The 23,797-nt window shown below is 36.6% G+C and overlaps 1 protein-coding gene and 1 long non-coding RNA gene across 8 annotated transcripts in view; one reads left to right on the forward strand and one right to left on the reverse strand.

Moving 5' to 3' along the window:
* The window catches only part of LOC308654012 (sentrin-specific protease 5), a 37,452-nt gene extending 13,901 nt beyond the window's left edge, over positions 1 to 23,551 (forward strand). For 6 of the 7 annotated variants that reach the window (XM_081302829.1, XM_081302828.1, XM_081302830.1 and 3 more), the window contains 8 exons: positions 10,378 to 10,483; positions 10,624 to 10,762; positions 11,002 to 11,049; positions 13,187 to 13,264; positions 15,861 to 15,998; positions 19,618 to 19,701; positions 21,059 to 21,109; positions 22,431 to 23,551. In XM_081302829.1, coding sequence (XP_081158955.1) covers positions 10,378 to 10,483; positions 10,624 to 10,762; positions 11,002 to 11,049; positions 13,187 to 13,264; positions 15,861 to 15,998; positions 19,618 to 19,701; positions 21,059 to 21,109; positions 22,431 to 22,541 — 755 coding nt within the window. In that variant the 3' untranslated portion in view covers positions 22,542 to 23,551. The remainder of the gene's footprint in view (positions 1 to 10,377; positions 10,484 to 10,623; positions 10,763 to 11,001; positions 11,050 to 13,186; positions 13,265 to 15,860; positions 15,999 to 19,617; positions 19,702 to 21,058; positions 21,110 to 22,430) is intronic. The other variant, XM_081302834.1, reaches the window with a different exon arrangement.
* Positions 6,559 to 19,701, reverse strand: LOC308654014. The gene is made up of 3 exons (XR_014023154.1): positions 16,497 to 19,701; positions 8,109 to 8,182; positions 6,559 to 6,667 (listed from the first exon to the last, which is right to left on the reverse strand). It is a non-coding gene; the product is annotated as an uncharacterized lncRNA (long non-coding RNA).
* Positions 23,552 to 23,797: the final 246 nt, after the last annotated feature.

Genomic DNA, 23,797 nt, shown 5'->3' on the forward strand with positions numbered 1-23,797 from the left:
CACTTGGTAAAGAATATTTGTCAGAAACACAGAAGAGTTCCAGGTTTTAGAGGATGAAGTTATACATGAAACCTATTCTTCCTACCCACTTCATAGAAATTATGAAAATATATTCATGCTCAAAAATGAGGAGAGTTTTGGTGAATGAGAAACTCAGAAGTTTCCCCAAGACAGAAAATAAAGGGAAGTCTTGAAGGGCAGAAGGAATTCAATGTGGGAAAATGGTGAAATACTGAAGGTGGTCATTTCCTGGAGTAGATGAAAGGGGAGACCGATAATAAAAGGTTGATTAGTTGTAAAATCTCTCTACCTGTGCCACATCTTGACAAAGACAACAACTGCTATCAAATCAAAATTCTAAGAAAGGAAATAGGACATTTGCCCCAACCCTGTAACACCTGGAAAGTATCACCACTCCCACTGAAAGTAGTTCAGGGCAGAGTAACAGCTACTGGCCCATCACAGTCCCTTACCCTCAGCAAGTACCTAAGGAGAGGTGAGCTCACAGTCTTATCAATCTGAAAAAAGTCAACACAACAAGAGAGAGAAATGTAACACATATAAGTGGTAAACTTGAGTAGTCAGTATTATTAGAGCACTAGGAAAGAGTGTAGAGCAGAAGGCACAGTAGATATTCCCTTAACTGACTTATGTAGCATTGGCCATAATTGAGTTCAATAGGATGCTAAATGCTGGCTCTACCATAAATGTCACACTCCTTTCAGTTGATTTATATATTTAGGAGGCCATTTTTTAAGTTGAGTTGGTTGTACTTATAAGAAACTTACTACAGTTTCATTATTTCTTTCGGTACTGCATAAATTGATGAAATGAGCATAAAAAGAAAAATAACTCCCTTGAAAAACTGAGTGCTTCCCCCCACCCCCAGTGGTCCTGGGATTGAATCCAGGATATGGTTCATGATAGGCAAGCCATCCACCACTGAGCTGCATTCCCTAGCCCTTTTTATTTTTTGGAGACAGTCTTTCCCAGACTGGCCTTGAACTTGGAGTCCTCCTGCCTCAACCTCTTGAGTAACTCGGATTACAGGTATGTACCACCATACCTCACTCAAGTTGAACGCTTTTAATGACCATTAATCACTATTTGCTATAGTAAATGTGAATACTGAGTTACACTTGTACACGACAACTAAAAAAAATGTGTGGTAGAATATGACAATTGAAGGTTCTATACTCAGATTACTTGGCAAGATGTCTTCTTTCACTTCAAAGAAGAGCTTAAAGTTCTATCTCATGAATGTATCAGGAGATGATGGGAGGGAAACTGAAGAAAATAACAAGGTCAATGTTTTAGAATTAAAGAGAAAAATAAGTGTCTTCAGATTGAAAGATTTAGGGCTGAGGGTATAGTTCAGTGGTAAAGCACTTGCCTACCATGTCTAAGGCCCTGGTGTTCATCCCCAGCACTGTAAAAGGAACCAAATTAGGAAAGTGCAGTACATGCCAATCAGGATTAAAACACCACTCTAAATTTTGTTCAGTGGAATTATGGAACATTAAGGATTAAGAGAAATAACCAGAATAGTTATGTTTGGAAGAAAAGCAATAGATCCTGTTCCACAGTACATTCTGGGTGGATTGAAATTTTAAATAGAACCAAGTACAGAAAACATTTTATTATTTTTTTTTTTTTTAATGTGCTGCAGGGGATGGAAACCAGGGCCTCTCCCCTGCTAGGCAAGCCCTCTACCACTGAGCTACACCCCTAGACACACACAAAGTTTTTGTTGGTGCTGGGGATTTTACGCAGACCTCATGCATGCTGAGTGCTATCTACCACTGAGCTTCACCCACAGCCCCCAGACACACGAAAAAATTGTGGATGAAAGTTCATAACACCATTATTCATGTTAGCCCCAAATCAGAAATCTAAATGTCCAAATCTATATAATGGAATATTAGTCTGCCATAAAAAGACATACTGATACATGTTTTGATACAGATATGTTATTAAGTAAAGACATGTTAAGTGAAAGAAGACAAATAAAAGCCCTCATAATATTCCATAAACTTGAAAATGTCCAGAATGGGCAAATGGTTGCAAGGACCTGGGAAGAGGGGAGAATGGGAAGTGACTGCTAATGGGATAATGCAAGTGTTCTGGAATGAGGTAGTGTTAGTGATGTTCTGACTTTGAATCATACTTTCTTTCCCCATTTTGATCAATAGTTATACATAATAGTGGGATTTGTTACATAGTTGTACATGCAAATATTCTAACTGAATTGTACTCTTTAAGAGGGTGATTTTTTGTGGCGTGTGAATCATTTCTATAAAACTATGAAAAGAAACATTTAGGAGGCCATTTTTTAAGAAATTTAGGGCTGGGTATCTTAAGGAGTGCTCAGTGGTACAGCTCTTGTCTTGAATGTGCCAGGCTGTGAGTTCCATCCCCCATAATGCCAAAAGAAAAAAAAATTCTAAATTGACAAAATTTAGCACAGTTGGATGTTCATATGTATACATTGTGTTGATTCAAGCAAATCAACATACCCATTATACTTTTCTTGTAGTGAGAACATTTACTTTTTGTTTTTCTTTTTGGTGGTGCTGGGGATTGAACCCAGCACCTCCAGCACCTGTGCATGCAAGGCAAGCACTCTGCCAACTGAGCTATATTCCCAGTTTCCAAACGTGGTTTACAATCTCTTTTCTAGCCAGTCCAGTGTTGCACACCTGCCTTCCGATATTATTTATTTATTTTTTATTATTTATTTATTTATTATTATTATTTACTTAGAAATAATATCCTCAGCACATTGATAAAGGAGGTTTGCTTGACCTCAGGAGTTCAAGACTGGCCTGGCCAACATAGTGGGACTCCATCTCAAACAAACAGAAAACCCACACAACGTACTGTCAGTTTTCCTTTTCTTTTCCACTGCTGAGGATTGAATCCAGAAGTGCTTTACTATTGACCTACATCCCCAGGACGTTGTTTTTTTGTTTTTTTTTTTTTTGTTTGTTTGTTTGTTTGTTTTGTAGTGGGGATTGAATTTAGGCACTGCACCACTGAGCCACATCTCCAGTCCTATTTTATATTTCATTTAGAGACACGGTCTCTCTGAATTGCTTAGCACTTCACCATCCCTGGGATTTTGGGGGTTGTTTTTATTTTTTTATCCTGAGACTCAAAACAACTCTTAAGTTACTTGGGAACTTCCTGAATAGCTGGGGTTATAGATGTGCACCCCTGCAGCCAACTCTACAGTAAATTAACTGAAGCTACCATATTATAATGCATTCCTTCTCTTCTCCTGCCTACAGGGTCTTCTAAAAATCTTTTATTCCATGTATATCTGAGAGCATGTAGTATTTTTCTTCCTGTGCCTGGCTTATTTTACTTAATATGTTTTCCAGGTTCATCAATGTCAAAAATGACAAAATTTCTTTCTTCCTTTTTTTTTTTTTTTTTTTGATACTGCGGATTGAATTTGTGGGCTCAAGTAGTTCTCCTGCTTCTGCCTTTTGAGTACGTGGAATTTCAGGTGCATGCCACCATACTTAGCTTTGTAATCTTGTATTGATAAGACATTTTACAACATGATAGGAAACCCAGAATAAAAAAACAACAATTTAAAATGACTGGGCATAGTGCCACCTGCCTATAATCCCAGCAGCTCAGGAGGATGAGGCAGGAGTATAATAAGTTTGAGACCAGCCTGGGCAATTTAGCAAGACCCTATCTCAAAAAAAAAAAAAAAAAAAAAAAAGCTGGAAATGTATTCAGTGGTATAATGTCCCTGGCTTCAATCCCAGTTCTGCAAAAAAAATAAATAAACAAAATAAAAGCTGGGCTTGGTGGCACATGCCTATAGTTCCAAGTGCTCCACAGACTGAGGCACAAGGATCACTTGAGTCCATGAGGTTAAGACAAGCCTGGGTAAAATGGTGAGACCTTATGTCTCAAAAAACAAAACTAAAAGAAAAAAAAAACCAATTTGAGAAGCCAGGCACAATGGCTCACACCTGTTATCCCACAGACTCTGGAGGTCGAATTAGGGAGATGATAAGTTTGAGGCAGGTATTGGGAATTTAGCAAGACTCTTGTCTCCAAATTTGAAAAAAGGGGGTGGGGGGACACTGGGCATGCAGCTCAGTGGTAAAGCACTCCTAGATTCAATCACCAGTACAGAGGGTAGGGAAGTAAATAAACCAATTTGACTCCATAACATTAAAATCTTGGGACTGGAGGTGTAACTTGCGGTAGTGCTTAGCAAGCTTCAGGCCCTGGGTTCAATCCCAAGTTTTTATTCCCAAAAAAAGAATAAAAACAAAAAAATGTTTTTTAACTTTATGTATCAAATCATAAATTTTTATGTACCAGATCACAAATGAAAATGTTAGTTTAGCATGTATACCTTTTGACCCAGATATGTAACTTTTAGCAAGTATTAACTAGGGAAACAATAGAAAGCACAAATTAAGGGTTTTGTCCCATTATTCAGATAGCAAAGAGTAGCTAAAAATCAAATGTTCATTAGTGGGCAATTGATTAAAATCAATTTTAATCATTTAATGGACTACTAGATCATTTTGAATGGATTTAAAGGAAAAAAAAACTATAATGTAAGGCAGGGCCTATAATCCCAGGGGCTCTGGAGGCTGAGGCAGGAGGATCGAAAGTTCAAAGCCAGCCTCAGCAAAAAGCAAGGCACTGAGCAACTCAGTGAGACCTTGAGTCTAAATACAAAATAGGTCTGAGGATATGGCTCAGTGGTGGAGTTCCCCTGAGTTCAATCCCCAGTACCACCCCCCCCAAAAAAAATCTATATTTATGTATGCTGGGCACAGTAAAGCACGACTATAATCCTAGCAGCTTCAGAGGCTGAGGCAGAAGGATCACAAATTCAAAGCCAGACTCAGCAATTTTGTAAAACCCTGTCTCAAAAAATAAAAAGGATTGGGGATGTGGCACAGTGATTAAGCACCACAGGGTTCAATCCCTGGTACCAAAACAAAACTATAATGTATTGATGGGAAAAAAGCAGCTTCAAGAAAAGAATAATGTGCCATTTACATACTCAAGAAATACATATTTGGGGTTGAAGGTGTAGCTCAGTGGTAGAGGGTTTGCCTAGTGTGCTTGAGTTCCTGGGTTCAATCCCCAAATACTGCCATAAAGAAAACAAAAATACATTTTCAAAGGAATTGACTTTACACTTTGTTTAAAAATGTTTTTTGTCACTTATTAAGGGGAAAAAACCCTTCGCATGAAAAGCTTGTCATGAAAAGCTTGAATATTTTTAAAATAAATATTCAACTCTTATTTTCTTCTATTAAAGTGTTATTTTTAATATAATTCTTTGTTTAAAAAAAAAGTAAAATGGAGTAATATAATTCTTTCCACCAGAATGAATTGGTTGTAAGTTCAGGCAGTAGTATAATATTATTTATTGAGCAATTCATTCTTTGTGGTTAAGAAATACCGACTAGCTTTGAATTTCCTTCTGGTCTTGATCTGTTTGTAGACTAGCATTATTTTGCTTTAATTACTGTAGGTAGTTTCATAATTTGAAAAATTATGCACTCCTCTTCTGTCCCCTTATTCATCTCTCTAATTGTTTTTCTTAAAGAGGTTTTTTAAAAATTTTTTTTAATTGTCGATGGGCCTTTATTTTATTTATGTATATGTGGTGCTGAGAATCGAACCCAATGCTTCACATATGCTAGGCAAGTGCTCTACCACTGAGCTACAACCCCAGCCCACCTCTAATTGTTTTTAAAATTTTCTAGGAATTTATCAATCCCAAGATGAATTTTTTATTTATTTTATAAATTAAAGAAAATAAGTATGCTTTTTGCTTATAGTATTTGGAGAAAATTATATTCTTAAAATGTTGAGTTTTCCTGTGTAAAAACAGAACTGACTTAGTTTCTTAGTGTTTTGCAACTTTTCACTAGGTTTTACACATTCCTTAAGTTTATTCTGAGGTACTTCATGCCTTCTTTACTGATGGCATTTCTGAGGTGTGTATTGTATTTTGTTGTAGAACCAAGTGGTTGCATTTCTTTCTTTTATTTCTTTTATAAAGGTTCTTAATCTTTTGTCTAGGTTGGCCTTGAATTCAGAATCCTCCTTCCTGAGCTTTGCAAGTAGCTAGTACTATAAGGTGTGCGAAGGGTGCCCAGCCCCAAGTTATTTTTGTAGAGAAAATAGCTATTTCTTGTTTTGGAGATGGCATAGCATAAAAGTGAACAGCATAGTTTCTCTAGTCACATAACCTACATAAGAATCTTAGTTATTCTGTGCTAGTTGGGTGTCCTGAGGGTAGTTACTTAATCTCTCTAAGTTTTCTTTGTCTTCATTTATACAGCAGAGATAATATCTTTTTGGGGGGGGGGGGTGACAAGATAGTGCGGGGGTGGGGGTGGGGGTGGGGATTGAACCCAGGGACTCGCACATGCTAGGCAAGTTCTCTAACATGTGCCATATTCTCAGACCTAGCAGAGATGGTATCTTGACACAGAGATTAGTTTTAAGGATTAGATGAAATATGTGAGTGTTGTCATATGATAAATGCTCTTAATGATGTTTTGTTTTACTTCTGGTACCAGTGAGATAATGGTGGATGTGTTATCAGTGAGAGACATTGTCATCCTTGTAGGGCCTTTCTATTACATAAGGAATCCATGTTTATCATCTGCAAGCAAAAACAAAACACATACATAAAACTTAAAATCTCCATATTATTACCACCCAGAAATAATACTGTTAATAAGAATGCCTCTTTCCTATGATACTAGTTTAAAATTGGGGTCCATATCCCATTGTTAACCCCCCCATCTCATTGTTAACCGCCCCCTGCTTTTTTGTGGTTTTGGAGTTGAACCCAAGCAGTGCTCTGACAATGAGCTACATACCCATCTCTTGAGACAAGAGTCTTACTAAATTATGGGGCCTGGCCCTCCTGCCTCAGCTGGAGTCAATGAGATTATAGGCCTGTGTCACCATGCCTGGCTATCTGGTATACCACTGATAGAGGAGACCACTTTCTTATTTGAGGAGCTTCATTCAAGGTGGTGGAACCTCAAGCTTAATTTTTTGTTGGTAGAGGCATTTTCTTCTATAAAATCAGTTTTTTAAATGCAGTTTATCCAGTGTTGGGAATCGCTTATTTTCCTTTGGGCCTGTTTTCCAGTATAGACACAAGGCTATGCTTAGATCAACGTTAAGATATGTAATGTAAACACTATACATTCTGTTCCTAGTATAGAAGACCCAAATCTTTATTTCCTGAAATGATGACGTTGCAATGGGCCTATTTGTCTAAAGCCTAGACTAGAAGCAGGCATAAGCAAGCATCCTTTTTCCTGTTGCTGTCCCCTGACTTTTGCTCTTAGTTTAAGCCTTTTAAAATAGGAGCTATTCTGGTGGGTGATTAACAGGGGGAAATACAGATTTTACATTTCAGTCCCTCTCCCCAAACCAACCCAGCACACCATTCCCAGTACTCTGTTTTGATCTTTCCTGTTTATTTTGAATTAATGCATAGTGGAGGCAATTCTTAAAAGTTTCAAAAGGGAACTGGATAGGATATATGCTTAACATATTGTCCTCATTTTTCCCATCTCAACTCAATAGGCTCACCTGTCAGCCTGATAACTAGGTGGTTGTTTTCTCTGCTCTTCATCAGTGAACTGTGCCTATCATGCCTCTGCTTTTGTGAGCATCTAAGCCTTTCTGCAGTTTCTTTGTATTTACTTAGAAATAATATCCTGGACTGAGCATGATGGCACATGTCTGTAATTCCAACTACTTGGGTGGCTGAGATAAGATTGTAAATTAGAGGCTTAGCAGTTTAGAATAAAAATAAATAGGACTGGGGATGTGACTTAGTGGGAGAACACCCCTGGATTCAATCTCTAGTATCACCAAAAAAATAAATAATGTCCTGGTTTTATTTCCTAGAGCCTTTTTAGGTATGTTTCTTTAGTGGATCATCCTAGAAATGCATATATAGGGTTGGGGTGTAGCTCTGGGCAGAGTTCATGCCTAGCATATGAGGTCCTAGGTTCCATCCCCAATACCATCAAAAATTAAAGAATTAAAAAAAAAAAAAAGCCAGGCATGGTATCACACACCTCTACAGCAAGGTCAGGAGGTTGAGGCAAAAGGATCCCAAGTTCAAAGCCAGCCTTAGCAATTCTACAAGACCCTGTCTCAAAAAAAAAAAAAGGAGGCGGTTATCAAGAATACAAACAACAATAAGTATTGGCGAGGATGTGGGGAAAAGGCACATTCAGACATTGCTAGTGGGACTGCAAATTGGTGCAGCCAATATGGAAAGCAGTATGGAGATTCCTTGCAAAACTGGGACTGGAACCACCATTTGACCCAGTTATCCCTCTCCTTGGTTTATACCCAAAGGACTTAAAAACAGCATACTATAGTGATGCAGCCACATCAATGTTCATAGCAGCACAATTCACAATAGCTAAACTGTGGAACCAACCTAGATGACCTTCAGTAGATGAATGGATAAAGAAACTGTGGTATATATACACAATGGAATATTATTCAGCAATAAAAAATAAATAAAATCATGGCATTTGCAGGTAAATGGATGGAGTTGGAGAATATCATGCTAAGTGAAGTAAGCCAATCCCAAAAAACCAAAGGCTAAATGTTTTCTGATAAGTGGATGCTAATTCTTAATGGGGGATTGGGCATGGGATCAGTGGAAGAACTCTGGATGGGGGAGAGGGGGAAGGGGCATTATGGTAGAAAAGATGGTGGAATGAGACAGCCATCGTTAACCTAGGTACATGTATGATTGCATGAATAATGTGACCCTACTTTGAGTACAACCAGAGAAGTAAAAAATTGTGCTCCATGTGTGTACAATGAATCAGAAGAGCATTCTGCCGTCATGCATAACTGATTAGTACAAATAAATAAACTAAATCTAAAAAAGAAAATTTAAAAATGAGTTCTCAAAGTTCATTAGTATGATACATCATATAAGTTTTATTGAAAAAAATTTAAAAAGGAAAAGGTTAAAAAAGAATGTATATTTTGAAGTTATAATGAATATCTATATATCAAGTAATTAATATATTGTGAATTGTATTATATAATTATAACCAATATTTTAAACAATAAAGAGGAATAATTCATATAAGACAAAAAAAGAACTGGGGAGGTAGCTCCATGGTAAAGCACCCCTGGGATCGTTCTCCAGTACTAAAAATAAAACGTATATATTATATACCTGTATATATGTGTATATATGTTCACACTACTTAAATTGATTTAAATACTGCCCTCAAACTTGCCATTCTCTTGCCTCAGTCTCCTGAGTTGCTGGGATTACAGATGTGCACCACTGCACTTGGCTAAATTGTGACTTAATTCAGGCACATTTAACAAGGTGATTTAGCCTTTAGATGTAATTTGAAAGTCATAAAAATAGTGTTATATAGGACCAATTGTTGCATAGTTCCAGTCCCTAATGTCAGTCAGTCTTACTCATATTTCTATTCAGTGTTGAGTACTTGCAATTGAACCCACGAGTGCTTAACCACTAATCCACATCCCCAACCCTTTTTAATTTTTTATTTTGAAACAGGGTCTCACTAAGTTGCTTAGGGCCTCACTAAGTTGCTGAGGTTGACCTTGGACTTGCAATCCTCCTGCTTCAGCCTCTGGAGTCTCTGGGATTACAAGCATGTGCCACCACACCTGTCATCCCTATGCCTTTTATTTTGTGATAGGATCTCCCTCTGTTGCCCCGGGGTGGCATTGAACTTGCAGTTCTATTGCCTCAGCATTGCAAATGCTGGGGTTGCAGGTGCACACCATTGCACCCAACTAGATGTTTTCTCTGTGTGTGGGGGTGGGGGGTGGGTGTGTGTGTGTGGGGGGGTTGTGGTTTGTTTTGTTTTGTTTTGAGTCAGGGTCTCCCTGAGTAGCCCAGGGTGTCCCAAACTGATGAGCTCAAGCAATGCTCTGCCTTATCCTCTGCCTTATCCTCTGGTAGTTGGAACTATAGGCACACACCATTGTGTCCAACTTTCTGGATGTTACTCCTAATGAGAGAGAATTCATCACTAAGGTTAAGTTATGGAAAGGCATCAATCTTTAGTTTTAGCTAGTTCCTCTAACAATTCATTGGTAGTTTAAAAATGCACTGTGAAATGATACCTCACAGCATTTTTCTCTAGGTTAGAGTGGTAAGGGCCTAATCCACTTCTTTTGAATAGTGTCAGAACTTTTAAAATATTTCCTTATACGGAGTATAATCCTATGTTATAATGTACATTTAAGTATGTGTTGCATTGTTTATAGATTAAGTATTAAGAGAAATTGCTTTGTCTTCCATCTTAACTTTCCTTTCTTCCTTTATTTAAGGATTTCTAGATGAGGTTATGAAAAAATATGGAAGTTTGGTCCCACTCAGTGAAAAAGATGTCCTTGGAAGATTAAAAGATGTCTTTAATGAAGACTTTTCCAATAGGTATGCCAGTGGTGAAAGTTAAATCCTTGAAAATAAAATGATTGGCATATATGATTTTCTCTTGATTTAGGAGAAAAAGGGTACTTAATAGTGCATTGAGTAGAACTCACATTTTTTTTCTTTCAAAATCTTTGTTTCAGAAAACCATTTATCAATAGAGAAATAACAAACTATCGGGCCAGACATCAAAAATGCAACTTCCGCATCTTCTACAATAAACATATGCTGGATATGGATGATCTGGCGACCTTGGATGGTCAGAATTGGCTAAATGACCAGGTTAGTGTAATGCAGATTCTCACTGCAGAAAAGTTACAAAGGATGTTGGTCAATAAAATATTGTAGGGACTGGTCTCATACTTACTTTTATTAATCAAATATTCTTTAATGTGTACTGAAGTGACTCACTAATGCCAGGATTGAAAAGCTTTATTGTTATTATTCAGAATGTTATTATACATTCTGCTTAGGTTGTTCTGAATTGTATAGGGTTAGTAAATTGGTTTTACTTTTTATAGGTCATAAATATGTACGGCGAGCTGATAATGGATGCAGTCCCAGATAAAGTAAGTGAAAATTTTCCTCTTAAGGAAATTCTTGTATATTAAAAAGGAGTGATTTTTTTTATTTTCAAACTTTAATTATTTTATAATTACTTAGATTTTTTTAAAAGGGTTATATTATGTATATACACATTTATGTATCATCTTTATATATTTATATGAGCTTAGGGAAATCCTATTGCAAAATTTATTAATACACATTTTTATTAATTTATGTGTATGTGTGGTACTAGGGATTAAATCCAGGGATGTTTTTGCACTGAGCCACATGCCCGCCCTTTTTCTTTTTTATCATGAGATAAGGTTCTCACCAAATTGTGATCCTCCTGCTTCAGCATAAGAAAGTCACAGTAGCAATGTTTTCTTTCTTATTTGTATCTAGGTAGGTATGTTTATTGATAAGAGGACTTTTTTTGTTTATTAATAAAGGGGCTGAGGTGAGAGGATTATAACTTTGAGGTTATCCTGGGCAATTTGGCAAGACCCTGACTCAGAATGAAGAATAAAAAGGACTGGGGATGCAGCTCAGTAAAAGTGCTCCTGGATTCAGTTAAATCAATCAATCAACTAAAGTCTTACCCTCTTTATAAAAATGTAAAATATTACTCATCTTCACCTTTTCTCTCTTTTTTTTAATTTTAATCAATTCAAATAGATAATCCAGCTCTAAATTCTCTTAAGAGCTTTGTTACATATTAAAATGATTTTTAAATTTGATACCTTTTTTTCTGAAAATTCAAATACCTGATGAGCAGCAGAACTTTTCAAGTTCTTAAATCTCATAACTTAGCTAGTCAGGATGCTAAGGGAGGTTATCGAGACCCTGTCTCAAAAATGAAAAGAGTTGGGGATATGGCTCAGTGGTAGAGCACCTCTGGGTTCGGTACCCAGTCCTGCAAAAACAAACAAACAAAAAACTTAAACAGATAAATATAACCAATTGCAGATTCTAGTACCGTTTTTCAATATAGAAAACTTTGATAGCTTTCCACTTATAATCATAAATTCATTATGCATTATAAATTCAAATCATGAAGCTAATATGTTGGATTGTTTTATGAAATGCTCTTAATCATCAAAAAGTTTAAATCTAAACATATTCAAAGGCAGTAGTTCTCAAGGTGTGGTCCCCAGACTAGCAGTGTCAATATCACCTGGGGACTTAATGGAAATGCACATTCTTAGACCCCAGCTCAGCTCTATTAAATCAGAAATGGGAGTTGGGGCCCAGCACTGTTTCAGTAGAGTTACAGAGTCACTGCTTTTACAGATAACTAAACAGATTGTTTTTTATCCATGTTAAACTGAATGGTTCTCAGTGAATGTGCATCAGAATCACATGAAAGGTTTGTAAAACCAGATTGCTAAAATTTAGCAGCTCTGGAACTGGGCTGAGAATTTCGATTTCCAACAAGTTCCCAGGTGATGCTGATTCTTCTGGTCTAATGAGCATACTCTGAGAACCACACACTTAATAGTCTTATTATCTAAAGTGAGTTCAAGTTAGAGCCCTGCTTCAAGACCATGGTATAGACTAACATAGATGAGCCAATACCACTTATAGCCAGAATCTGAATCCAAGGAGGTGGGACCTGATACTCTGTATGGCAAGGGTAATTTTTGGTACTAGAAATGATTGTGCTAAGACCTTCTCGTAGTTGTATGGGAGTCTTCAAATCCACATCCTTCAGATGGAGAGTTTTGTAATCCATATCTCATGAGTTCAAGGTATTGGTTTGCTCATTTTTTTTTTCAGATCTTATTTCAGTTGTTCAATCTTTTAAAAATTTTGGAGAGATTTATCATTTGTCTCTACTTGATTGGATTCAGGTAATCCAATTGCTACCCCACTGACAATAGACCACACCTGTAAGAGCATTCTCATGAAAAATTTAAACAGAATTTTCTATAAATCAAGTAATATATTTTCTATATTTTGACTACTAGTTGAAGAAACTTTTCTCTCCCTTTTGTCTATTTATGTTAGAACATTACATTTTTATTTAAAAAATTTTTGAATATATATGTATTTTTAAGTTATTTTGTGTTCAGATATTTTAAATTTTTTTATTTTCTTTTGAAGTTAAATCTGGGCACAGCCTAATGTAATCTGATTCCTTATATTTGGTGTCTGTTCTAGGTTCACTTCTTCAACAGCTTTTTTCATAGACAGCTGGTAACCAAAGGATATAATGGAGTTAAGAGATGGACTAAAAAGGTATTAAATTTTTTATTCTAGATTTGAAATGGAAATTAATCACTTTGAATGGAAAGATAATTTTAAGGCCAATACGATGTTACGTAGAAACAGACTTTTTAATGTGATAGGTTTTTGTTGTTGTTGTTGTTGTTGTTTTGTTTTAGTACCAGGGATTGAACCCAGGGTCACTCAATTACTGAGTCACATCCCCAGACCCTTTGAGACAGGATCTCACTTAGTTACTTAGGTCATCACTTAGTTGCTGAGGCTGGCTTTGAACTTTCGATCCTCCTTCATCAGCCTGTGGAACCACTGGGATTATTGGCATGTACTCAGCAATAGTTTTTTTTCTCTTTTGAATCTCATTGTTTAATTGTGAGGCAGGAGGATCACAACTTCTAGGCCAGTCTTGCAACTAAGCAAGGCCTAAGTAATTTAACAAGACCCTGTTGTTGGAATTAATGGAGTAGGAGATGGGTCCTGGAAGCCCTAAGAACCAAATAAACACTCACAGACTTATTTGGCTCTGTCTGCAAGGCAAAAATTTTATTTCTACGTGCAGAAGGGTACACAGCAATCAAAATTGAAAGCAGGCATTGCAGGCAGACAGTGTGCTTGGCTTTTATCTCTGACACAGGGGTACTTGGCCATTACACATTGGTTGGGGCTGACTACACAATCTTAGGTGCAAATTGACTATTGAGGAAATACTAACTTTAGAAAGACAGCTGAGTTTCAAGAAAATGGGAGCCCAGGAAGTTAACTAAAATGAAGTCTCTTTGGTTTGACAGAAAAGACTTGTTTCTCCCCTCAAAAAAAGATCAGTGTCTATTTTATCTAATATAGACTGAATATTCCTTACTCAAAATGCTTGATTTTGGATTTCATTTTGGAATATTTCCATTTTGGAGTATTTTCATATTTATAATGAGATATCTTGGGGATGAGACCCAAGACTAAAATTCATTTATGGTTAATGTATACCTTATATACATAATCTGAAGATTAAATTTTATATAGTATTTTCAGTTATATGTGTTTGTTTTAATTATTTTTTTTAAAAAAAAATTTAAATTTATTTATTTATTTGCAGTATTGGGAATTGTATACCCAGGGCCTTATGCATGTTGGGCAAGTGCTCCACCATTGAGTTATACCCCCAGCTTCTGTGACTATGTTTAGGCTGTGACCCATAACATAATTTCATGTGCAGAATTTTCTACTTGTGGTATCATCATGCTAAAGTAATGTTGAATTTTGCAGCATTTGTGGTTTCAGAACTTTAGGGATGCTCGAACTATTTTCTTATTAGGTTTTGTTTTGGGTTTTTTTGGTGGTGCTAAGGATTGAATAAATATTTCAAATACTTGCTAACTAAGCAAGCCCTTTACCACTGAGCTATACCCCTGGCCCTACGTTTTCTTTTGCCCAACTCCCCCAACTCCAGGTTTATAAATAGAAAATGAAAAACAAAAACACTAAAGTGCTTTGCTTGTAAGGTCATATAGACTGATAAAAGATTTATTTATAGCATGAATAAATTATCTGATTATTAGCAAAAAAGAAGACTTGAGAGATTGGTTTTTAAGAATCTGACATACTTTATAGTATTGTCATTGTTTTAACTTTAAAAAATAAATAAATTCACTCTTTTATGGATGTTTAGTGGAGCATCTATTACCCAAGATATAACTGGATTTTTTAATATAATAGCAACTATTTCTAAATTGTATGTGTTAGGATATAAAGGATATGTTAAGATTGTAAAAGATGGATTCAGATATAAAGGGTATGTAAATATTATTAAGGATGTTCTTGATTTTGACATCTGAAAGACAAGGGAGTAATAATGATAATAGCTAAGATTTATTGGCTATCTACAATGTACTAAAAGCACAGTTTTATGCATTTTTCAAGTATTATTATTCTCAACAACATCATAAGATAGATATTATTGCTTTCTGCATTTCATAGTTGAGGAAGAATTTGAACTTAAGTAGACTTGTTTTGAAGCTCATGATATTAACTGTTATACCGAGTCCAGAGAAAGGTGAAAGACTTAGACCTTTTCTGTTTTCCAGTACCATGGTTATTTCCTAAAACGTTGAGTCTAGGTCAAAATGTGCCCAAGAAAATTAGGTAAGGCCAGGCATGGTGGCAACATGCCTATAATCTCAGTGACTCAGGAGACTAGGCAGAAGGATTGTGAATTTGAAGCTAGACTGGGCAACTTAATAAGGGACCCTGTCTTTAAGTAAAAAGTAAAAAGGGTTGGAGATATGTCTCAGTGGTAGAGCACCTTTGGGTTCAATCCCTGGTACCAAAAAAAAAAAAAAAAAAAGACGGGTGGGGGGGGTGGAGAAAAATGAAAAAGGTAAACCATTTGATAAAACAGAGTTTTAGTGGGTTAAATGAAAAATAGTACTTCTTCATTTTTCTTATTTTGTGTTTTAGCTTAGTAGTTATAAGCATGGGCTTTAAAAATAAGACCTGGGTTCAAATACTGGCCTACCACTGTCTACTTTTATGTCCTTGGACAAGTCAGAAGTCAGTAAAGAAGCTGCTGTATGTTGTTGGTTTTGTGATGACAGCTGCATTTTCTTCTCTTAATCAGGTGGATTTGTTTAAAAAGAGTCTTCTATTGATTCCTATTCACCTGGAAGTCCACTGGTCTCTCATTACTGTGACACTCTCTAATCGAATTATTTCATTTTATGATTCCCAAGGCATTCATTTTAAGTTTTGTGTAGAGGTAAGTTAATATCCTATTTTTTTCACTTAATCTGTGATTGACCCAGTCCTATCTTAGTTCTAGGTAGAACAGCAGAAGTCAGTACCATAGAGGAACATTTTCTGTTGTGAATGTCCTCTAAACTATTGGTAAAGAAAAGAACTGTAAGAGGACTCCACAGGTGAGAGGTAGCTGTCCAAGATCAGGATCCCCTTCTGAGATACATGCCCTAATTTGATTTTGTCAGCCTTGTTTTTTTTTTTTTTTTTCTTTCTTTTCTCTTCCCCTTAAAACTGCTTTTTTTAAAAAACTATTTTCTTATACCTTTATTTTATGTATTTATTTTTATGTGATGCTGAGGATCAAACCCAGGGCCTTGCATGTGCTAGGTGAGCACTCTACCGCTGAGCCACAACCCCAGCCCCTTAAAACTGCTTTTTAACAAAATTTTTGGTACTGGGGATTGAACCCAGGGATGCTTTTACCACTGAGCTACATCCCTGGTCCTCTCCTACTCACCTCCCCAAGACAGGTTCTTGCTATGTTGCTGAGGATCTTACTAAATTGCTGTGGCTGGCCTTGAATTTGTGATCCTGCTGCCTCAGCCTCCCAAGTCGATGAGATTACAGGTATGCATCATCACACTCAGATCCCTAGCAATATTTAAAAAAAAAAAAAAAAAGCTATAATCATATTGGCTTAGGAGTAGATAAATAGATTGGAACAGCATGAAGAATCCAGAAATAACTCATGCATACGTGAGGATTTAGTATATGATGAAGTTAGGAAAAGATAGGCTATTCAAGTATGACACTGGGAGAATTAGTAAATATAGATCTTTACTTCATATTTATGCTAATTATAAAAACATTTCAGATGGAATAGATACCTACCTGTAAAACAAAACTAAAACTAAAAGCATTTGAATAAAATATAGACGATACTGTGTTCTCAGAATAGGGAATGCTTTCTTACACAGAACCCTCCCCCCAAAAAGAGACATAAGGAATAGTTTGATAAATTTAACCATGTCATAATTTAAAACTTCTGAACCGAGTGCGGGGTGTGCACCTGTAATCTCAGCAACTTGGGAGGCTGAGGCAGGAAGATAGCAAGTTCAAGGAGAATCTGGACAATTAAGCAAGATCCTCTATCAAAATGAAATTTAAAAGAAGGGGTGAGGATGTAGCACAGTCTTAGAGCACTTGGGTATCATGTACGAGACCCTGGATTCAATCCCCAGTACCATCAAAACCAAAACAAAATATAGTGGTTCTTTACATCCTAACAGGGAAAGATCATTGAGTTTTTAAAAGCCAGTTGAGCTAGGTATAGTGGCACATGCCTATAATCCCAGTGATTCAGGAGGCTGAAGCAGGAGAGGTGAAATTATAAAGCCAGCCTCAGCAGGTTAGTGAGGCCCTGAGCAACTTAGTGAGACCTTGTCTCAAAATAAAAAGGTCTAATGATGTAGCTTAGTGGTAAATTGCCCCTGGGTTAAATCCCTGGTCCCCCTCACCACCACCACCAAAAGAAAATGCTAGTTGTGGCAGAACGATATAATATGCTTATGGGGGAAATACATTTATGTGTGCATATGTGTGTGTGTGTGTATATACATATATATTTGTATATGTAATATACAAAGATATATTTTTGTAAATAAAAAAATTAGATATCAATGAATAATGGCATCTGCCTGTAGTCCTAGCTCCGCAGGAGGCTGAGGAAGGAAGATTGCTTCCAGGAGTTCAAGACCAGTGTGTATAATATAGGGGGATCCCCTTTCTCAAAAAAAAAAAAAAAAAGCATGGGATGGATGCATACAATTTTGATTTCAGTGATTGCTTTTGGATAAGTATAGAAAGGAGTAGGACTAATAAAGGAAATTTCACCGTATTTTGGTTATTCTAATTTTTATTAACAAGGAATATATATTTATATATTTACTTTAAATGTATAAATTTAAAATGTTAATGTATATATTTAAATATATGTGGTACATATATTTGTATATATAAATTATTGTATATTATGTGGTATAATATATAAATATATATTAAAGAATATATTAAAATAAAGATATTTAAATTTATATTTAACATTTAATTTAAAAAGTAAGTATAAGCAAAACTAAGATGATCAAATTTTCAAAATCCATGTTTGTGGTTCTAAGAAATCCAGGGGGAAAAAAACCCTACTTTGGGATATTCCTGGGCCCAGAGTGCTCTAACTCCAGTACAAAAGAGAGTCAGTCCAGTATCAGATGTGATTGTGTGTTTCCAGTTCACTTTGCTTAATTCCTTGCCTGTCTCACATCCTTCACTTATCAGAGACTGTCAGTGCTGTCTCTTCCCTGGACAAATAGAAAAAAACAAACAAGGAGAGCAAGGGTGTTGCAAAAATCATTTCAACTAGGAAATACTACCCCAGGCTTCTGCTTGTGTTAGGCACTGACACTGAGGAGTCAGAGAAGGTTTAGACAGTTGCCTTCATGGAGCTAACTTCTTGATGGTTAAAAAGATTTTGTTTTTGAAACAGGCTTTTGATTTCTAAGTCAATTCTGGATTAGGCACTTGGTTCTTCTGCAGTTATTAAAAAATTCATCTTCGGAATTTTTGACCAGTCAAAAATTTTTTCAGTCAAATTACAATTGGCTAATAACTTGGCACATTTGGAGAAAGACCCTGAGAACCAATTTGTTTGGGGTGATAACTAAAAGTCATTTAAAGCCAAGCAGAGTCATCCAGGTAGGTGAAGCTAGGCAGTTGTTTTAAGGAAATGTGGGGGTAATAAAAGTGGCTCTGAAGGAAAGTTGGGGGCCTGTATTTCCAAAGAGTTGATGAAAAATGTTATTAAAATTTCCAAATGTGTAGATTCTCTGAGAGCGAGGACTTAAACAGCTTTCTTTACCACTGTATCCCCAGCACTCAGCACATTATAAATACTTAGTAAATGTTGGTGTAGGTGATTATTTTTAAGGGCAAGTCTTTTTTGCCGTTATTCTATGTGTGAATTTATATATAGTAGTTATTCTGAGAACTTGAAGTTACTTGTTTAGGGAGAAGAGCAACATGCTGTCATAATCTCTTGATACAGAGAGAAATATGCACAAAGAGGTTGAGGGCATTAGGGATATTTTGAAACTCCAGCAGTCTAGAAATTTCAGTAGTGCCCTTGACTATATTCAGTATTCAGAATGGGTAGAGATAACTGTCTGTTCTTGTCACCTTCCAAACCAAGAAACTTATCTTCAGCTAGATTTTTTTCATTTAGTTTCAGTCAATGATTTCTGCCACGAGTTTCTTCCTTCTCTTCAGCACTGGCACTGATTAAGACTTTTTTATCTTGCCAGTTTACTGCTGGGAAAGGTGGCTAACCATCTCAATAAATATTCTAATCAAGCAAATACCAGTGCCCACACTCTTGAGTGCATACCTTGAGTACAGGAGGTCTGAATCCTCCTTAACGATATGAAAGCTCTGAAATAAAGTTCCAGCTCTAACTCTTTCATGCACACACTGCCCAATTTTGTGGGGCCACAGTTGCCACCTCCTTTGCTTCTACCTGCTACGGGCAGGTTTCATTTTTCACCAACTCATGGAACACAGCATCTGTGTTGTGGTTTCTTTTTAACCAGAATATAAGAAAGTATTTGCTGACTGAAGCCAGAGAAAAAAATAGACCTGAATTTCTTCAGGGTTGGCAGACAGCTGTTACGAAGGTAAGTATGTGATACAAATAAAATGGGCATGTCCAGGGGAGGGAATGATCCAAGGGGCGGTTGTGTGTAAGAGCATTTCAAGACTACTGACAGAGACCAAAAAGAGCTTGGAGGAGACTCTAGGGAGGCAACTCAGATTAAGCCAATTTTGTACTTTATCATCTGGCTACTCAATTGCCCAGTGCTTGCTGAAAGCAGGTAACTTGAGTCCTTTCATCCCTGGCACAGTTGCTAATGATGTAGTTGCTCTGCTGAAAAACGAATTTTGGCACCTACCTCTTGCCTCATGGCACTTACAGACTCAGAGAAATGCTAAATGACTATTGGGTCCATTATGGGAGCAAGAGTACTGGGCTACTTTCTAGGCCTGTCCTTAGTTCTTCAGCGGGAGGACAGTTCGGATGTAGCTCTGTTATGGTTTCTAGACATTAAAGGTGTTGATGGGCCAGAGTGCCTTTCTGAGCATAATCTCAATCCTGTCATGAACACCAGTGTTGACAATTTAGTCTTTATTTTATTGTTTTTAAAGTGTTTTTATATAATGATCTCATTTGATCCTTATAACCTGTGAGGTAGGTGGTCATTTAAAGATGAACAGCATCTTTATTTTATAGATGAGAAAACTGAAATGTGACCTTCAGAAGACCTTCCTCAGAACTATTGGTAGTGGCAGGTCCTTGAACTCAGGTCTGTCTGAATCATTGACCCAGTGTTACAGACAAAGAGTCTTGAAATAACCTTTAACCAGTCCCAGAGGGATCAAGATTTATCAGTTCAACCTTGAACTAAACCACATATTAAATTTTACAGTCAAGCTCAAGTTTTCTATTTCTAATTGTCTAGTAAACCACTTCAAGTCAAAACTAAACTTGTATATTTTCTGAATTGACCCAGCTAGAATTCTAGGTATTCTAAATTTAACCAATATCTTTCATATTCCTACTTGAGGCAGAATACAAAAACCAGTTGTTTTGGGAGCTTTATAGAGATGAAAGTGAAGACTGCTAAGCAGAATTGTTACCATCTAAGTGTTCAGAGTTCAGGCAAATGTTCTGTGATCATCCACAGTTCCATTTTTACTTGTCAGTGAACTGATTGCAAAACTAAGTATCCAAATAGATGTTTTTAAAATAGGGTTTTCATTTCATTTCCCATATTTAGGTAAAATATTGTTTTATAATTTGTGGATGCCTTTGATAGCACTTTTCATGTGGCCAGATGCCTTTATAAAATGAACAGGATACCAGCTGTCCTGGACAGAGACAGGTTTCCTATCTCATTCTGTTTTTTCATGTTTATCTGAAGAGGAAAGAAGTACTTGATCTTATTTTAATGACGTTTTTGTTTTTCCCCTCAGTGTATTCCACAACAGAAAAATGACAGTGACTGTGGAGTCTTTGTGCTCCAGGTAAAGAAATACTGTTTTTTGTTTGTTTTGTTTTGTTTTGTTTTGTTTTGTTTTGTTTTGTTTTGTTTTGTTTTGAATTTACAGTTTGTGATATAAGTTTGTTGTGTTTAGAAAGGGAGATGGCAGTCCCTGTACATGATACTAGGTATAGGCAACAGAATACTTTCCTTTTTCTCCCTTTGTTGTTGAGATGCAATAGTGCATTTTCAGGTGTTATCATTAGGAAGAACCACATGTCAAGCCAAGAATGGAAAATAGATATCATCCATGTCTTATCAGAGATTAGTAGTGAGCTATACTAGAGACTGACTTGGGTTGTTTTGTATCATAGATCATTGGCATTTAAAGGATTAACTTAATAAAATAAAAACAACATTGGCAGGCTGGATATGGTGGTAGATGCCTATAATCCCAGTGACTGTGTGAGGAATTGCAAGTTTTGGGCCAGCCTAGGCAACTTAACAAGACTCTATCTCAAAAAATAAAAAGAGTTGGGGATGTAGCTCAATGATAGGTAGCTCCTGGGTTCGATCCGAAATACTGAATAAATAAATAAAATTTAATTATTGGATGTCAAAGACCTGTTGGTTGCCTGCCACTGGTTTTTGTTTTTGTTTGTGGTACTGGGATTGAACCCACAAGTGCTTTGCCACTAAGCTACGTCCCCAGCCACCATCACCACTACCTTTTTTTTTTTTTTTTTTTTTTTTTTTTTTTAATATTGAGACAGGATTTCACTAAGTTGCCAAGGCTAACCTTGAACTTGTGATCCTCCTGCCTCAACCTCCCAAGTTATTGAGATTACAGTCCTGCTCCACCACTCCCAGAGTACTGCATTCCATGGACTCTGGATGGTCTAAAACTGCTCCCATGTCTCTGGATGGTCTAAAAGGGCAATGGAAAAATTTCTGTTATACACACATTTATGAAGGAAATTATCTAATCTGTGAAATTTAAAGATTTGTAAAGATCTTGGAAGATTGGTTTATTCTTAACTTCATAAATGTTTGGGGTTTGTGAACAAGATTCAGGTTCCCAAAGGCTATGTAAGATCTATTTTCAGCAGATTGTATTTTGAGAATTAGAGCCTCTTCATTAGTTGGTGCTTTTCACAGTGTTAGGCCTGGAGGGAGGGTGATTCTTAGCTATACACTTGCCTGAAATGCCTACTATAATTTGGAGATAAATGTTGTAAAGCACCATGTTGTCACAAGTTTCTGTAAACTTTGTAATACAATCTTAGACTCTATCAGGTCTGCATCTGGTGCTGGGCTGTTGTGCAACCTCATGTGCCATTTACATGTTTCTGGGACCTTTGCAGTACTGCAAGTGCCTCGCTTTAGAGCAGCCTTTCCAGTTTTCTCAAGAAGACATGCCCCGTGTGCGGAAGAGAATTTACAAGGAGCTGTGTGAGTGCCGGCTGCTGGACTGACTCAGCAGTGCTCTGCAAGTCTGACCAAGTTGGAACAGATGGTTTGTTACTTGAATCTCCAAACACTCATTTGAATTTTTACAGATATTCAGATCAGTGGTGTTGGGCCACTATTGTTACCTCAAATTTATTTTTTGCCCTTATTCATTTCTCCAACTACCATGTACTTTTTTAATATTCAGTTTGGTTTCATTTTTAATTTTATGGATTCCGTGCGTCCCTCCCATATTTAATATTTATTATCCAAACGCATGCATATAGACAGAGCATGCAGTGAAGAGTATTAAAAAAAAAAAGCCTAGTAGATTTGGTGCAGCTTTTGAAACTTAGTTAGTGTGAACTGAATACAGGTTTAAAATTTAATCTCAGAACCTAAAAATGCAAATGTTTTTTGATTCAGTATAACTCGGGAGTAGTCAGTGTTCCCTGGGACATAAAGGGTAGCTAGGAGAGGTTTTGACAAAGCCAGTTCTGTTTTACTTTTACCAGCAGCACCTTTCACTTACTTCCCTCTCCAAGGGAATCCTAGAAAATGAAATGCATTCCTTTTGAAGGGTGATATGGAAGTTGGCTATAAAGTGATGGGTGTGTTCTGTCCATGGAGGCCCACTTGCAAGCAAAGAGCCTACTTTGGAAGAGTTGATTCAAGTATGAGAAAAACGCAGTGACTGGGGCCAGATACCTTATCAAATGAGATTTCAGTCCTGGTCTTAGGAATTACAATGCATAGCCTAAATCTTATAATGAGACATTTATTTAATAACCTGTTTTTTTCTGATTTTGACCTATGAAAAAGCTTGGTGTCTTGTCAAACCAGTAGTCAAACAAATGAGATATTCAGCCTTTTGAGAAGTAATTTTTAAGTTGCTACTTTCCTTGTGTTGCCTCCCATATGGGAGAATTTAAGATTTACTTAATACATTTCTATTTCTAGTGTATCTGAAATATGAACACTCAAAATTGAAGGCTGACTTCTTTTGCAGATGCATGGGGAGAAGAGGGAAGGTAATAAAGAAAACTTGGTTCCCAAGGAGTGCAGTAATATATTAGAATTGTTTCCCTCCTCTCTAATGATCTCCCCTCATTCAGGGCTCACTTGGCTTCTGCACAACTAATCCTGACATTTTAGCATGGGAGTTACTTTTTTCCCTTCTGTTGATCTTCTATCTTCAGGGGACAGGCTGTAATGTGGTCCCTTTCCTTATAGTTAGCTGCACTGAGATGAAAGTAATGGATCTTAGATCTTTTATCTGGCC

This window comes from Spermophilus citellus (assembly GCF_964194105.1).
Source record: "Spermophilus citellus genome assembly, chromosome: 7".
In the NCBI taxonomy this organism is placed as follows: Eukaryota; Metazoa; Chordata; class Mammalia; order Rodentia; family Sciuridae; genus Spermophilus; species Spermophilus citellus.